Source organism: Panthera tigris, chromosome B2 (assembly GCF_018350195.1).
Source record: "Panthera tigris isolate Pti1 chromosome B2, P.tigris_Pti1_mat1.1, whole genome shotgun sequence".
NCBI classification, from domain to species: domain Eukaryota; kingdom Metazoa; phylum Chordata; class Mammalia; order Carnivora; family Felidae; genus Panthera; species Panthera tigris.
In genome coordinates, this window is record NC_056664.1 from 142,250,307 (window position 1) to 142,268,455 (window position 18,149).

The window sequence follows — 18,149 nt, forward strand, 5'->3', positions numbered from 1 at the left end:
AATCACTTGATTGAGTGGGGGAAGGGGCTGCTAGTCCCAAAAGAGCAGGAGGTGGGGGCTGCTGGGCAGACAAGAGCCACAGCTCCATTACATGGCTTATGGAGGAAACACTGCAATACTGTGGAGTAATGGAAGAAAGTGTGTATTTAAACATTAAAATGCTTGCAAACTCCAAGAGCTCTGGGAGCACACAGAGCTCGCAGGATGAATGAAGAAGGAACCCTCGCTGTGAACCAGGAGAAAGCTTTCTGGAAGGAAGGCCGAAGGAATTACGGATTTCATAGATGATCACTGGGCAAGAGGCACCAGCCAAGGTTTAAGGACATGGATGCATTGTCGCTTTGTTTCAGAAAAGAGATGCTGTATTTCTCTTTTTCATCGGTCTACAATTCATTTTATAATCTTTTCCACTCTGCGGAAGGACACAAATCTGGTCTTGGGTTGTCCCGATGGAGAGCTGACTCAATGTTAGGTTGTGAGCTTTGGCGGGATCAGGTCTGCGACGAAACTGGGGGAGGGGTGACGACAGCACCCTGCGCCCCAACCTGGGCCCGCCTGATGCAGGTGACCCTGTCGCCTCCAGGGGCGCTCCCAGCCCGCTTGCAGGCGCGGCGAGGCTTCCGAAGGGCGAGGGCTGACTACAGACAGGTGGGAGTCTAATAATAGGCCCAGGGGCACCCTAATAGATACTGGAGGAAGCAAGGCCAGCCAAGTCCTCGGGCTGGATGCCCTCCTTTGAGACGAGTTGACACGCTCCACAGAAACGACAGCCAGGGGCAGCAGTGTCTAGGGACATTAAAGCCCCCTCTCGGGCGCGCGGGCTGTGGGAAGGCCCGGGCGAGCCGCAGGCAAGACCGCAATGTGCAGATGGAGGTGAAGGGGCCTGGCTCCAGTCCCCAGCGTTGAAACCAGGATGTTTGTTTAAGGGATCATCACAGGGCACACACTCTTGGGCTTGGCAAGCGATTGGACGCGATGAGCCATTTCCCGAGCCAGAAAACGAGACAGGTTAGACAATGGGAGGAACGTCCCAGGCCACTTCGCCCCGCCCCGAAATCACCGAATTTTCAGAACCGCCTAGCGGGGTTCCGGGGCGCTCCGGCAGCCGGAGCCCAGGCGCGGCACCCAGTGCCCCGCCCGCCTGGCCCCGCCGCCCCGCCGCCCCGCCGCCGGCAGGGGGCGCCCGCTCGCGGCTAAAAGGCACGGCCGGCGGCCGGCGGCCTCAGTACGCGGCGCGGCGGCCGGTGCGCGGGCGGAGCGACCAGCGCGGGGCCAGGGCGCCGCGGACACGGCGCAGAGCGCGCACTCCCATACGGACGGCGGGGACCCGACGGCTGCGCCCCCGCGCTCCCCGACTCCGGCCCAGCGCCCACCCGCCAGCCCGCCCGCCCAGCCCGCCGCGCACCCCGGGCTCCCGATGGCGCCCGAGGCCGGGGCGGCCCCGCGCGCGCGGTGCCCGCTGCCCTGGGCGGCGCTGCTGCTCCTGGCGGCGCTGCTGCCCGTCGTGTGCCCGGCGGGGGCTCCAGGTACGCGCAGTTCCGGGCTCGGCTGCCGGGCTCTCCGCGCCTCCTCGCCGCTTCTCTGTCCACCCTTCGCGCGTCACCCACCCTGCCTGTCGCTCCGGGGACCGCCGTCCCGCTCTGTGCTGTGCGTGTCAGTGTCACTAACCTGTGCGTCTTCATCGCTCGCGGGTCGAGGAGCGGGGTCTGGGCACTGGCGCCGCGCGCGCGGGAGGTGGGCGCGGGGACACCGTTGGTACCCGGGGACCTCAGCGCTCTCGGTTTTGACTTTGCCGTCGAACGCGCAAAGTTCTGGAGACTCGAGTTCTGGAGGCTCGAGCAGTGTAACTTCCCGGAGAGATTCAGGCAAAGGGAAAAAACAAACAAACAAAAAAAGAGAGAGTGAAAAGCGACCCCTCGATGGTGATGCTTTCCTTCGCCCCGAATTTCCCCGTGGGCATCTGTCTTTCCCCCAGTTCACCTGCCCCGAGGTAGGATTGCCCGTTGGAAGGTGGCATTCGACAGACCAGGGGGGAGGCAGGGAGAGGGAGGCAGGACTCTTCTAGAAGCGCACTCTTCTAAAAGCTGCGAGCTGTCGCGGGGCGGTCGGGTACCTCGGTGCCCAAGCGGCAGCCGTGCCCTGACGGAGGCCAGTACCTCCCGGTGAGAACTTTGGAGCTGGGAGAAGACATCGGTCTTGAGAGCGGAGAGAGAGGGAAAGTGGGGGAGCCGATCTGGGAGAAGCTCCCCCTTCCCCAAAGACTGAAGTTGGAGATGGGATGGTGATGTGAGCAGCGCTTTTGGGAAAATGCCCGCGGGCCGGTTGTCAGAGTTCCTGAACGTTTCCTGCAGAAAGAGATACGTTTGTGGTGGCGTTTTCACCCTTAAGCCTTTGGCGGCCCTTGTTCCCACCTCCTGTGCAGGCATTTTCACACTTAAAGCGTGTGGCTTTTATTTATGCCATCAGTTTGCAGGAATCCAAGAAGTCCACGTTTTTGTTTGAGACTGTTCACTCCTGGCTGGGTTATAAAAATTCAGATGTGACTCCAATGAGGGCTACTTGCTTTATGATGCTGTTTAGTGTCCCCATAGCCCTTTTGTACAAGGGGAATGGGAGAATGTTGGGGGAGGGGTGTCGTGTTGTCGTTCAATTCTTTTTGGTGGGTCCATCCTGCATAACGCTCGGGTTTATGTCACATGCTGGGATGCCAGAGGCACGTCTTCATAAAAGGCAGTGCTACTGGTGGGTTTTGTTTTCCTCTCTGTTAGCAATCTCTAGGAAGGCATTCACGGAATATGTGGGACAGTGGTTCACAAGAATACAACTATTTTAAAGCTTTTCAAATTCCCCACCTACAACCCATGGCTTTTTTTCCCCCCTAAATTAAAATTTCTGAATGTTGAAAGAGTTTTTGTCTCAGAAAATGGGCTGGAGCTGGAAGTAATGCTGAACCGGCTTCGCGACGATTCCACCTTCATTCCTGTTAGATCCCGGTGCCACCTGCCCAATGGGTTACATTTGAGTGCGTCTGGACTCCGGGTTGTTTGTGATAGCTTCAGAAATGCTTCTGTGTTCCGTGCTCTTCCTTCTCTTGCTTCTGCTCCGTAAATCCACTGAGCTGTGGAATGTGCAGCCTGGAATGCTTGCTGGCACTCTCTCTTCTGTGTTGACGTGGGATTTGCAGTACAGTGATGATCAGACTAGAAGTGGACAAGCACATTTCGAAATGAATATTTACTGCATTGTAGGGAAATAAAAGAAGGAAAGAAACAGACATCATCTGCAGATAGCTCCCTGATGCTGTGAAAGAAATCATGGGGCACATAATTTATTTCATCTGCTCCTCTGGAAGGCTTCCTGTCTGTCCTGCTGGACATAGCTCCAGTCACCTCTGCAGACTTGTATTCTGGGTCTGACAGCAAGGCCACGGGCGCACTGCTCCTGCTCTGGCTGAATCAGTGCATGGGCCCAGCAAGCTGCTTGAGTCAAGCCTCCCCCTACTCTCCAACCTTTGGGGGCCAGAATCCCTGTAATGAAATCACCCAGAGCCACTTTAGATGGCAAAGCATCACAGCTCAGAGGGGGCTCTCCTTAAAACAGAGGTGATTTGCGGGGCATGCTGAGGATCTATGTAAACTCTTTAAGTTGGTGGTCAGTTAATGTAAAACAAAATAAGCAGGCAATGCCTCCACCATCCATCCCATCAATAAACTAACATGCAACCCTTAAAATTATGATGGCACTTGCCAGTCTGATAGGATGCATTTCTCTAAAAATGTGGGGACACACACACTCACATACATTTACAGCAGTTCCCTCAGGGTGGTTATGGGTGACGTGACTTTGCTTCTTTAAAACTTAAATATCCTTTCAGGGACTCTGCCAGGTCAAAACTATTTTCAAAGTAATACGAAGATACTCTTTGCCTTTTTTTTTTTTTTTTTTTTTTTTACCGTGTTGACATTGACAGCAAGGGTGAGAAGCTTGGTGAGTAAAACTGCTGGTGCTTTAGTGTGAATCAAGGCAGTGGCACCATATTGTACTCGTAGTCACTGAATTTTTTTAGGCCTTTGAAGTGCAGTAAAGCTATGCCAGTTCCAATGAAGTGTGTCCTGTGGCAGCAGTAAAAATGATTCATTTTGCCAACTCTCTACCCTTGAATGCATGTCTTTTTAATATTGTGTGTGAGGGAACAGGAAAGGGACATAAAGCAGTTCTGCTAACTACCCAAGTTCAGTGGTAATCCTGAAGAAAAGTTCTTATGCGGTAGCTTGAGTTGGGAACTGAACTAGCTTCTTTTTTCATGGCACGCCATATTTACCAGAAAGAATGACCACAGACAAACTTGGGTATTTGGCAGACATCTTCTCAAAAATGAACAAAGGGGCCTGCCACTTCTAATAGGATAACTGATTGTATGTCTTGCTGGTGATAAAATTTCAACTTTCTAATGAAAGAATTTTGCCAAGTCATCTCTAACGTCGATCGAAAGCTTCCTAATACTTAAAAACTTTTCTAATAATATTGATGGTGATATACATGAGTGTGATGTTTTAAATATTATCTTATAAAAATGTCTCAGCATACTGGGTGCCTGGGTGGCTCAGTTGGTTAAGCGTCTGACTCTTGATTTTTGGCTCAGGTCATGATCTCATGATCTCATGATCATGGTGTGTGGGTTCGAGCCCTGCGTTGGGCTCTGTGCTGACAGTGCAAAGCCTGCTTGGGGTTCTCTCTCTCTGCCCCTCCCCTGCTCTGTCTTTCTCTCTCTCTTTCTGTCAAAATAAATAAATAAACTTAAATAAAAGTCTCAGGATATGACCTGCATAACCAGGGGAACCAGTAAATCTAAGTGACCAATGCCGAGTGTTACAAAATATTGCCTGGCTAAAAGATCCGTCCAAAGTGCACGATAGCCCAATGGATTTTTCATGTAACAAAATGTGAAAAATTCTTGAGATGGTTTCAGATTCTGTATCACAACTAACCTTTAAGAAACTGCTACTTGATGAGTTTTGGTGTAGTATCAAAGATTTTCCAAACTTACTCATAAGGCTTTTAAAATACTTTTCCAACTATAGATCTGTGTGAGGCTGGGTTTTTTTCAGGTTCACCAACCAAAACAACATATTTCCATAGACTGAAGGCATAAGCACATAAGAGATCCTGCTGTTTTCTATTAAAGAGATATGCTGAAGTGCAAAACAATGCCATTCGTCAATTACTTTTTGTATTGGAAAATGGTGATTTTTCATAAAATCCAGTTTTTTAATGCCAATATGAAATGGTTTACTGCTGCTATTTTAAAATGATTTAATACATGCATAGTAACTTGTGCCTAGTTTTAATTTCTGGTCAGTAGATAGCATCAGATAAAACCCACATATAAATCTCTGTGAGAACCTCATTAATTTAAGAGTAGGAAGGAATCCAGAGAACAGGAAGTTTGGCAACTGCTGGTGTAGACAAGGGGAGTAATTCCAAAATCAGGATGCCTGGGTCTGAGTCTCATGGTGTCATTCACATGCTGTGTGGCCTTGGGCCAGTCAGTCTCCACTAGTCCAACTGAATGGAAAGATATCTTCCATCTCCAGAAGCCCTCAGTGACTTTCTTGTGGCCCAACCTACACCCAGCTCTGTAGGGTTTCACTCCTTACTTCTGTCCTCTTTGAGAGGAGGAGGTGAAATACCCTTTCCTCTTATCTTGTGCATTGGAGCGCACCCAGATGAACTGTTTAATTCATCAAATGAACACGCAATTTGTTACTGTTGAATCAGAGGTTGTAAAAGAATTGCAGGGTGACAATTCTTGTCATTGAAAAATTATCCCTGGACAATTCCAGAGCATTGTCAATATGTCTAACCAAGGCTGTTCATATCTCTAGCTAAGTCATAAAGGCCCATTCCCTGAAAACAGGCGGGGGGTTGGGGGGGAGGAGTGTGTGTGTATGTGTGTGTGTGTGGGGGGGGGTAATTAGTTTCTTATTTGCTGTTGTAACAGAGTACCACAAATTTAGTGGCATAAAAAAACACAAATTCATTATCTTCTAGTTCTAGAAGTCAGAAGTCCAAAGTGGGTTTCATTGGGCTAAGATGAAGGGCCATGTTCCTTCTGTAGGCTCTTGGGGAGAATCTGATCCTTGTCTTTACAGCTTCTAGAAGTGCCCACATTCTTCTAGGGGCCCCTCCCAGCAGTCCCATGACTCTGCCCCCACCCACACATTGCAGTTTCTGACTCTGACCTTCCTGTCTCCTTCTTTCACTTATGAGGACCCTTGTGGTTATATTGGGCCCACCAGGATCATCCAGGATAATCTCGCCAGCACCAGGTCCTGTCCTTCATCACATCTGCAAGGTCCATTTTGCCACATGAGGTCACATATTCTCAGGCTCTGGGGGATTAGGACATACACATCTTTGGGAGCTGTTATTCTGCTACTGCAGGGGTGAGTGGGGCAGTGGGGGGGGAGGGGGGAGTCTGGAAGCAAACATTCCAGGAAAGACCCCATCAGTCTTCAGATAATTAGGAAGCAAACCTCTTTCCGTTGTTCCCTGTGGAACTTGGGGATTTCTTAAGTTATCATTAAACTTCTTATCAGGGGATTTTATTTCAGTTTGGAAATACAGAGACAAGTATCTAAAGCTATAAAAATAAAGGAGAGAAAAATATGTATCTATTTACTTGTTAATCCATAGACTGTTTATGTTAGAATACATTGGAACCTGAAACTCTGGGTGTCTTTGAGGAGAGCTGGGTAGCTGGGCCAGGGGCGGATATTGCTTATTTCTTTTACTGGTTTCAGTAAGCACATATTGGAGCTTTTGGATCAGGGTATTGATGAGCTAACCTCTTCGTGTCTCTCCTAGAATTTAACCTTGTCTTAGTTACAAAGAATGTGAATTTCATTCTGTTTTGGGGAATTGTGTCATTATTGATTTTTCATTAAGGAAATTTCTCCAACATGGGCCAGATGGTTAAAATGTAGACATTTTGAACACAGTTATGTTTGTGCCGCTGAGCATTTAGGGGACGTCCTGAGGAAGACCGTTTTCCTGTTCCTTTTCCTCGGCAGCGCTTGCGCTTCGCGGCCCTTAGAGGGCGCTGCTGGCCTGCTGGCGGCGTTTCCACCACCCGCGGGCCCTTTGCATTGGCGCCCCGGCAGCTGTGGCTTTTTCAGAGTTAAGAAAATTAGGACAAACGTGCTCTGGGTTTCTCTTAGTGTTTGCCCTTGTTCGGTTTTGCTCCTCACTGAAGCTTCCTTCAGACGTTAAGTCAGGAAAGACAAATCATTAAGAGTGGAATTGAGTGCTTCCTAGTAATTTTCAACTGACCATTGGTGAGGAGGAATTTGAAGCCTAAAGTTAAATCCGGGGGTGGGGGGGGAGTGTCAGCAACCCTTTAGCCCTGGGGGTCCCTGGTATTTCTGCTCTTCCTCCAGAGCTGCGGCAGCTGGAACACGGGGGACTGGAGGGTCACTGGAGGAGGACGCAGCCTCCTGAGCGCTGCGGGTCCGTTTCGAATGAGTTGATGAATCAGTTTCTCCCCTTTACCCTCCGTGGATTCTCTTTGTATCTGGGGAGGAATGCAAGTTCTAAGGCAGATTTGTAAGTCTAGCAAAATAGCTGGACAGCTGCTAGTGTCATTGCTCACAGTTTTCTGCCTCGGTCTCCTCTATGTGGAGGAAACGATTAACTTGTAATGTCATAATGGTATAACCAACACAATTCCATTTTCACTTTACGTGGCATTCTTAGGTATGCATTTTAATTTCTTTTTAATAATAACTGGCAGTTAAAAGTGCCACAGAGTCTACCGTTTCTCCGTATGTTATTTCATTTGATTTTCACGGCGACCTCGTGAAGTTGGTAGCACCCTCACCTCACCACGAGGGAACTGCGTTCAGAGGAGTTAACTGATTTTCCCAAAGTCGGTCCTGTAGTCTGTGGTATCCCAGGATTTGGACCCCCGTCTTCTGGATCCACATCCTCCGTGCTTCCCGCAGACTCTCCCAGCTCCCATTTGGATGTTTGCTTAATTTCCCTTGTCTTCTTTCTTCTTTAAGCTGGTGGTGGGAACTGGCACCAGCAGTTCTGATTTGCTCAGAACGCCCTTGTAAGTCTATGCTCTGGTGACACTGCCGTTGGCTATTGGGAAATGATCCTGTCACACCCCAAAGCGTATTGAGCTCCAGTAGGGCTTAATTTCCGATGAGTCTATTCCCTATTACAAAATATATTTGGCATTTGGGTATAAGCATGATCTTCATTGCAGGAAGTGTCTTTCCTCAGTGGCTCCTGTTAAAACGTGCCCTTGAGATGAGTGTTCTGTGTCTGGTTTGTTACAGAAACACTTCAGTGTTTAGTACAGTGGTTCTCTGTGATGCCTGATCCTTATGGTGGAATTTGTCAGCCTTGTGTTGTCACTAGAAGGTTCCCAGAATTCAAGTTTGTTTACAGCACACCACTTAAATCAGAGAACAGTGCTGACAGATGTTACGTGTTAATCTCGGGGGTTGATAGATCCTCACCTCTCCTGGAGGTAGTAAGACTGTAACAGCATTATTGTTAAGGTGTTTGGAACTTCTCAGAAAGAAGTGTCCTCTAAATGCTGGGATTTGTGTTTTAGGGATTATTTTGCAGGGTCACATCTCTTCACCCGCATCCGCATTCACTTCACCTGACCCACGTGCTGGCTTGTACTGTGTGAACTTGGGCAGGTCATGACCCTGTGGGCCTGTTTCTCACAAAGTGACAGAACGGGACTGTAGACATGGCTAGGGGCCCCTTCTGGCTCTAATTTTGTGTGAGTCTCCATCTGAAGGCCATCCATCCATCCATCCATCCATCCATCCATCCATCCTTCCATTCATTCAGTCAGCAAGGGTCAATGCCCAAGCGTCAGTGCCCAAGCATCAATGCCTGTCAGACACAGGGATACCAAGTCCAACAAACACAGTCCATCTGTCCAGAATGCACAGGCAGAGAGGGGGTGGGGAAGAGGGTACACACAGTGTGGTGTGTATGAGGGCAGTCCCTGGGGGGAATCAGACTGGAAGTCTCGGACAGCCGTATTTGAGCTGGGTTTTGAAGACGGGTGTGGGCATTAGTTAGAGAAGGAGGGCAAGGAAGGACATTTCGGGTGGAGGACCACCATGCGGTGGGTGTGAAGGCTCAGAGGCAAGGGGCATCGTGACATGTGTGAAGAAATGTGAGTTTTCTGGTGGCCCCTGCAAAGTGACCCCTTGGGAGAATGGTGGCATTCAGGGCTGGAAAGGTCAGCAGTAGGCAGCTTAGGAAGGGCCTGGAGTTTGACCATAGTCCAAAGCAGTCGTGGCGATTGAAAGGGCATCCACAGTGGGAGATTGCGTGGCCGCTGAGTGGAGGACGGTGCAGGAGTCGGGCCAGATGGGGGGGTGGTTCTCTTATATCTGCTTATTTTTTTGAAGCTTGGGGAGTTTCTTCATTACATGCTAGACCAAGCTGACAGCTCCTAACTACTGTCTTTACTTCCAGTCCTATCTGAAATGTTCTAGAACAATCCCATTTAAAAAAAAATATTCATTTTTGGGAGAGCACAGCAGGGGAGGGAGAGAGAGAGGGGTCAGAGGATCTGAAGCGGGCTCTGCGCTGACAGGCTGACAGCAGCGGGCCCAGTGGGGGCTCAAACTCACGACCTGAGATCATGACCTGGGCCGAAGTCAGATGCTCAACCGACTGAGCCACCCAGGTGCCCCTAGAACATCCCATCTTGGAATGGGTTCCAGGTTACCATGAGTCTCATGCCTTCACGTGTGGGCAGGTTGGTAGACTTCATAGTTAAGATGGGAGTACTGAACGTCAAGTGCCTTTGGGGTTGAGGGTGGTTCTGTGGACAGAATTCAGTGTGGTTTCCAAGGGAAAAAAACCGTGGATAATTTTAGGAGTTCGTGGCCGTGGTGGCGGTAGGTAACTTGGAACTGAAATCGATGGGCATAATCTATGCAGACTCTTGGAGCCTAAGTAGTGATGCTCCGCCCTGAAGGTCACCCAAGCATCCCCTCGTTTCAGGGTCTGACAGCTGTCACGTCGTGGACAGGCGGTTGGTTACAGCCAGCCGACACAGACTGGGGAGGAGCCCGGCTGTTCCTGGCACAGGGGTGGACGGTGGGTCCCCTAAGCGTGGTGCTGTGGCTGGACCAGCTGGCACCCCAGTGAGCAGTCCCGGCAGGGTGCACAGCGATGGCTAATTGGGGGTGACAGCACGGTTGTCTTCTGGTGACTGATAGTCACTGCAGTCAGAAACAGCAGTGCTGGGCGGGGGAAGAGGCCAGGGACCCTGAGCGTCTCCCCTCTGAAGCAGCGACCTCAGCCAGGCCAGGCGAGGGCGGCCGGGGCAGGCTGTCCTTGTGTGGGGTGGGGGAGTGGCTGCTGTTGGCAGGGCAGTGGCGGGGAGGACTGCCTTCTCAGGGGCACCGCAGCCTCCATCCTCGTTTTGTAAAATGGTATAAAATCCCCTACGGAGATTAGGGTCACACTGTGATGGTGCCACCTTGTAAGTCGCCACACGGACACTTCCGCCTAGAGAACAGAAAGCTTAGGTGAGCCTTCCCCACAGTGACACCAGTGTGGCCTGTTGCACTCGCTGGGGCTCAGAGTGCTTTACGTGTTCATTTATCACGAGTCTGCTATGGCCTGCTTTTTCCCCAAGCACAGGGGTCAGGGGTTTGCACTCCACTGTAGGCTTAAAAGACTATTTCTTAACAACAGCTTTTTATTTTTTATTTCTTCAAAAAAAATTTTTTAATGTTTGTTTATTTTTGAGAGAGAGACAGAGGGTGAGTGGGGGGAGGGGCAGAGACAGAGAGGGAGACACAGAATCCGAAGCAGGCTCCAGGCTCTGAGCTGTCAGCACCCAGTCTGACTTGGGGCTCGAACCCACGAACTGTGAGATCATGACCTGAGCCGAAGTCGGACGCTTAACCGACTGAGCCACCCAGGTGCCCCTTAAAAATGGCTTTTTAAAGTGTTTACTCTGAGGTAGTTGTAGTCACGTGCAATTGTAAGAAATAATGCAGAGATCTCAGGTGTCCTTCACCCAGTGTCTCCCTAAGGTGACCTCTTGTGTAACTATAACACAGTGTCCAGCAAGAAGGTGACGTTGATACAAGCCATTGACTCTTCCCATCTCACGAGTGTTACGTGCTTGTGTGTGTGTTTCTACGTAATTTCGTCACGTGTGTAGATTGTGTGACCGCCACAGTCATGATGCAGAACATTCCATCCCCGGACTACTCTTTTATAGTTCATCTTCCTTCTTCCCGTCCACCTCAGCCCTTGGCAACCACTAACCTGTTCTCCACTTCTATAATTTTGTCATGTCAAGGATGTCATATGAATGGAACTATACAATGTGTCACCTTTTGTATGGGTAAAGGCCTATTTTTAAGAAGTATGTTTGGGGTGCCTGGGTGGCCCAGTCGGTTAAGCATCTGACTTTGGCTCAGGTCATGATCTCACTGCCTGTGGGTTCAAGCCCCATGTCGGGCCCTGTGCTGACAGCTCGGAGCCTGGAGCCTGCTTCAGAGCCCCTCTCCCTCTGCTCCTACCCTGCTTGCCCCCTGCCCCCCCCGCCTCTCTCTCTCTCTCTCTCTCTCAAAACAAATAAATATTTAAAAAAATAAGGAGTATTTTTGCCCATTCTGCTTGAGATCACTATAATTAGCTTGCAAGTATTTTTGCACACACTGAGATACCATGGTATATAATTTGGCATAGTGGCAAAATACTGCCACCGCCTGGTCCAAGCCACCTTACCTGAATTATTGCAATAACCTCTTTACTGGTGTCCCTGTTTCTGCCCTGTTTCCCTACATCCTATTCTCAAAACAGCAGCCACAGTGATTCTCATGACGTGTGAAGTCACAGAACCTTCTAGTAACTCCCCATCTCTCTTACATAAAAACCAAAATCCTAACAAGTTTTCAAGGCTACACATAATCATCTTCTATCCCATGCCCTCCCTCACTGTCAGGTCCAGCTACTTGGCTTCCTTGCTGGTCCTCTAATGTGCTAGGGACCTTCCAGCCCCAGTGCCTTTGCACTTACTGTTCCCTCTGCCCCAAAACCTTTCCATAAACATCTATGGGTACATTCCTTACTGTCTTCAGATTCTTTATGCAACATCTCACCAGGTCTTATGTGACCACTTCCTCCCCAATTTAACAGTGTAACCCTATCCCTACTCCCCAGTGCTTCTCACTCTGGCTCTATTTTTCTCCCCAGCTTATCCCTACCTGCTAGGTCATGTATTTTGCTTTTGGATTTGATAAGTGCCTGTTGTCCTCCACTGGAGTATAAGCTCCACAAGAGAAGGATATTTTGTTGGTTTTATTCACTGAAGTCTCTTCATTGCCTAGAATGCTGCCTGCACAGAGTAGGTGCTCCGTAAATATTTGCTGAATGATTGGATGTGCTTTCTTTGGTATTGATTTTACATGTGCTATAAATATATTGATGTACACTGACTAACAACAGCAGGATAAGTGGGGTCGGGGGGTGTGGGACAGTGTCCTGCCCACCTGTCTCCATAGTCCTGTGAGGTCAGCCCTCAAGTTTTGAAGAGTGTTGGCTTGTGTTGGAAAGTCCCTCTGCGGCTGGAGCAGAGAATTACATTTACTAGTTTCCTAGGGCCACAAACTGGGTGGCTTTAAACAACAGAAAATTTATTCTCTCATACTTCTGGAGGCTGGACGTCTGAAATCTGTAGGTCAGGGTCACACTGTCTCTGAAGGCTCTAGAGAAGAATCTTTCCTTGCCTCTTCTTTGTGACATGATTTCCAGTACTCCGTGGTGTCCCTTGGCTTGTAGATGTTATCACTCCATTCTCTTGTCTCCACTGTCACATGGTCTTCTCCCTGTGTCTTCTTGTAAGGATACTGGTCATATTGGATTAAGACCAGCCCTAATCAAGCATAACATCATCCTAACTTGATTACATCTGCAACAACCCTATTTCCAAGTCACATTCACGGGTCCTGGGTGTTAGCACTCAACATAGCTTTTGGGGAGACACAGTTAAACCCACAACACATGGTGTGCCTCTCAACACAATTCCTTTTCAGTAGATGAAAGAATTCCTGCAGCTTCTAACAGTGGGGGCCATAGTTGAGCCATAGGAAGACATGAGGCACTGTGTTGTACCCTGTGTTGAATTGTCAGCCCACATTCTGAAGACCTACGCACATTCAGTAGGCCTAATTCATAGGTCAAGCCTGACTCCATCCTTCATTCATAAAGTAAGTAATTAATTAATTAACTTGGATCTTCTATGGCCAGTGACTATGCTAGGCTCTGAGGCATGTGGTACAAAGAAGAAGTCGGGATTGATGTAGCAATAAACAATGGCATTGAGTGTGTGGTATAGCAATATAGGATCATCTAGTACTTTCTAATCAACTTTTACTTGCCAGGTATTGTGTTAAGTTCTGAATGTTTTTACATTAGCATACATAAAGTCATAAGATTAGCAACAGAAATTAGCAAATTTGTGTGAGGACTTTGCCTGATGGGAGCAGTTTGATGTTGACTCGATCTACATTTTTTTTCCTATTCGATAAAATTTGGGATGCATCACTGTCTTTCTCTTACCTGGATTGCGGTCTGTTCGTCTCTCATCGAGATTTCTAGGTGACGAGGTGAGGCAGCCTTGCTCTCCTACGAATGTCCAACTTTCTGACATTCCATATGTTACAGAAAGCTGCCATGTTCTTTTTCTGTTATAACACATGTCTGGGCCCTGCTCTGTTTTTTAACATTTCTCTACCCTACCCAACGATTTCCTTCTATTATTTTCTGATAGACTGGGAGAACTGAAGCCTCTTCTTGTGGTTAATAACTCTCAGAATCCACATAGGTACCTACAGATATCTGAGCAAACGACAGGCAAGAGGAAGAGAAAAGAGGGGCAGAGGGTACTATGCCCCCTGACCTCCCTGAAACCTGGGCTGATCTTATTTTAAAACTGTGCTATCACCATATTTTTATTCTAAATAGTAAGAAGGAAGAAGTCCTGGAGATGAAACACAGGATATTGCCTGAGCAGATTACATGTCTGTCTTGGGGAACATGAGGGTTTTGACTTAGAGTCTCTGGGATGAGTTTAATGGGGTCCGCTGATGCTCTGAAATTGTAATACATTTTGATTACAGGAAGCAATTCAGAGCATTCTCAGAGGTAAAGGGTAGGCTGTGTTGGAGTCACAGATTAAATGTCCTCTTAGAATCAAAAGTACTGACCAGTGCTCACACACATGGGGGAAATCTCTGGCAAAGGCCCTTCTTGAATGCCACCAATGTCATACTTTGTTCTCTTATCATCCTTACTTGAGAAAGACTTCCTTCCCTTGCCCTTCGGAGCCCTGATAATGTGTATTGTTAGTAGCACACAGGTGATATTAAATGTCTGATACCCTTACTCTTTTACTCATGTGCTAGTAGAGTGCTTCCCTCAGAAGACTGAAGACACTGCCTTTCTTACATACTTGTGAATTTATTCACTGGTATTCCCAGGGCAGCACTTGCATAGTAACTCTGCATCATCGCCCAGTTGAGGAACACATTCATAGAAATTTACCTTTGAAGGTGGGGGAATGTGTTGGGATTTGAGTTAGGTAGACATGACTAGTTACAGAAACTACTCACGACCATTTTAGGCACAGAATAGATAGGCAGATTGAAGAGGGAAGTTGATCAGGTTATCTAAGTTTCCTTTCAACTCTTAAGATTTTAAAATTCATTTCAAAGACTATGTCTTAAGATTGAGGAAAATGAAGACCCAAAGCCCACTCCTGCTAGGTGAGGAGGGAGAATTGGTCGAGAGGTCCCAGGTACTAGGAATCATGCTGGGTCCTTTTCTATTAGCCAATAGAAAATTAATTGGTGACACGAGCCCCGCACTGTGCCTCTTCCTCCTCCCATGTGTGTCGAGTGCCTTATAGTTTTCTTTCACATTTGATTCTTACATCCGTGCTTTGAAAGTAGCACTAGAAAAGGAAGTCATTAAGTTTGATATTTTCAGAAAGAAACTTTGGTGGCATATTAGCTTTGTTTTGCTGTTTTGAATGGGGGTGAACCTGTCCAAATTATAAGTGAAGAAAAATGGGCTCTTCTCAGCATTTATTTGACTTGGCACTGACAGATATTCCTTACTTTCTGAAAATCTCTCTATTTCTGTCTTCCATGATGCAACTATTTTCCAGTTTCTCCTCTTTATAGCTAATATTTCAAATTAAAGTGTCTTCTTTCCAGTCATCCTTCACACATCTATGTTCTTTGGGTTCTACTGGGGATGTCAAGTAGACTGTTGGACACACTGGAACTCAAAGGAAAACCCAGGACTGGAGTTATGAATTTAGGAACCATCATTGTATGGATGGTATTTGCAATCATAGAAGTAGATGTGCTAACTAGGGAGAGAAGACAGCGGGGTGGAGTGGGGGCGGTGCATGCAGAGAAGAGGGAGGGCCAGAGGTTGGACTCTGAAGTACTCTAACATTTGAGTTCTGGCAAAGGAGACAGATGATGTGGAAGATAAACCAGGGAGGATGGTGTCCTCAAAGGCAGATGACTGTGGGGTTAGAGAGAACAGGAGAAGAGGACTTCTAGGAGAAGGACTCAACTGTTTTTGGAAGTAGAATAAATCAAGGACCAAGAGATGAAGGTTTGGCAATATCGACTCTTCTTAATATTTGTAATAGTTCACTCAGCACAATGAGCTCATGTATCGCCATGAATTCTGCTGCCACTGATAATTTTTGGTTTTATATATTTGGTTCTGACTTCTCTCCAGGCTTACATTTATCTCTTTTAGTTATAACGGCAGCTGATAGGCAACAAAGAATAGTGGAAAAGCATGGTCTTTGGTTTCATGGTCTTTTGGTTTAGCCACTGTAACTTACTAGCTGTGTGCCCCTGGGGAGTCACTTAACTCTATGAGACTCAATTTCCTCATTTATAAAAATGGGGATACCAAAGCACATTTGATAAGGTTTTTATGGAGACTAAAGACCTAATAGTTGTGATAGCATAGAACTCTTTTTAATCACCTCTGGGTCCCCAGGGCCTATCTCAGAATCTGACACATAGTAAGTATTCAACCTATGTCTGTTGCAGAAATAAATGAAATGACTGGCGCTTACTACATGGGTATACAACAAATGTTCATTTTCTTTCTTCTTTACCTCTCTATTTGTTCTTGATCACAAATGACTCCATTGCAAAACCTAAAGTCCTTGCTCATTAGGCGTGTTGAACATTTTTTTCCTCTTCATTGGTAGATTGTTTGCCTATGCCTATTCATAACCATGAGGTGATATCTGAAATATTAATTTTTAAAATATTAAAGCATAATGTAAAAAATTATTATCATTAGCAATCTGGGTTGTCATTGAGTCCGGGTGGTTGTTGGCTTCTGGTCGTGTCTGCCTCATATACTCTGTTTCATACCTGCCTCTGCACAACATTTGCTTGGCTTGTCTTCTAAGGGTATTTTGCAGGGAACTTTCCGAGTAAGATGAGTGGTGATTTCAGTGACAGTAGTGCCCAAGTGTTTAACATAGTTAGACAATGACTTTCACATTTTGGGAAAAGGAATGAATTTTCAGGGAGTTTTTTTTGGCTGGCGTGTCAGGCAGTTTATAGTAGGCTGAGTTTAAGCTGGACCAGCAAACAATGGTAATTCTTTGAGAAACTATTTCTCAGTTGCGAATTGAATTTGAAGAATGTGCAAAAGATCCCACAAAAACCTGGAAAGTACTGGTGTCTAGTAGGATCTCTGATGCTGGTCAACAGCAGGCATGAATCCTGTATTCCTTTCCAATCCATAGGCCTTTTCTCTTTGGGGTCCCTTGTTTTCTTGTTGTTATTATAAATAAGCAAATCTATGGAATCCCTCCAGTTCCACTTCCCTAAATCATTCTGGAAAGCTGGTGGTTTAGATGGGGAAAAATTCTTGTCTTTTCTTTGAACAGTAGCTTTTGCTTACATTAGTTCCTGAATAAAATGGCCAAGACCTTTAAAACTTTAAATCCTAATGATCAAATCCTGCCAGCTCTGTGGGTTAAGTTTACTCTAACTTTTGGCTGCATCATTTTCTGGACAGATGTACTGACTCAAGTCTGTGGCATACAAATAAAGCACTGACATTGTCAAAATTAGATTTCCAGAGAGGATCCCTTAAAAACAACAGAAATAAGTTAGTTAAAAAAAAAAAAAAGGCAGCTCTCATTTAGAAATCAAGGGAAAAAGTGACTTGATTTTATGGATCCAGTAATGATGATACCAGGTAGCAATGGATTGGGTTGCTGATAGCACAGTATCTGATTAACAGTGGCTAAACAGGCAAGAAAATTGTTTATCTCACTCATCAATAAACTCAGGAGCAGAGAGGGTAATGAGGGACCCAGGATCTTTACATGTTTTCCAGTTGGCCATCCCACGCCTTCCCAGTATGTCTAGTTGGACATACTCAGGCTTGTCATTTCATGTTCCAGGATGGCTGCCGCATCTCCAGGTGTCATGTTGACATCTCAGAGTGGGGAAAAAACAGGAAGGTATGAAAGGTCAAAAGCACAGGAGAGCAGATCCTGCCCCTGTATAATGCTTTCCCGGAAGTGATAGTAACTTCCTTGTATGTGTCGTTGGCTAGAATCAATCACATGACCACCCTTAGCTACTGGGAAGGCTGAAGGGTCATGAATATTTAACATCCCAGTTTCTATTGTGGAAGAAGGTGAAGGAGGAAAAAGCAGCCAGGAATGATTCTTGGGTACCCAACCCACTGTTGACCATTTCTGAATTCAGTGCAAGTTCGAAACTGTTATAAATTAGTTGGGAACCTGTACATTCTTGAATGAGACTAATAAAAATTCAACTTAAAACATCTCAGGAGATTCTTGAGGGAGAAGGCAGATTCATTCTAAGAGTGTTCTTTGGGCTTGAGCACTTTGTTTTAGTTTTGCCACTTGCTGCTGGTTTTGAAACAGAATTCCTTGCTGCTTCTTTTTGTTGTCCGTTTTTGTATTCTTCCGCTTTATAGATCTTTCCCAAGGTGGCTGGTGAGGAGGAAGAAAGATAATTGAAAGGGAATAATATGAAGTAAACTATATTAACAAA

The 18,149-nt window shown here is 46.9% G+C and overlaps 1 protein-coding gene across 2 annotated transcripts in view; it reads left to right on the forward strand.

Annotated features, from left to right (window-relative positions):
* The first annotated feature begins 1,417 nt into the window (after positions 1-1,417).
* FNDC1 (fibronectin type III domain containing 1) overlaps positions 1,418-18,149 on the forward strand; it is a 106,110-nt gene continuing 89,378 nt past the window's right edge. For both annotated transcript variants that reach the window (XM_042987449.1, XM_042987447.1), the window contains exon 1: positions 1,418-1,526. In XM_042987449.1, coding sequence (XP_042843383.1) covers positions 1,418-1,526 — 109 coding nt within the window. The remainder of the gene's footprint in view (positions 1,527-18,149) is intronic.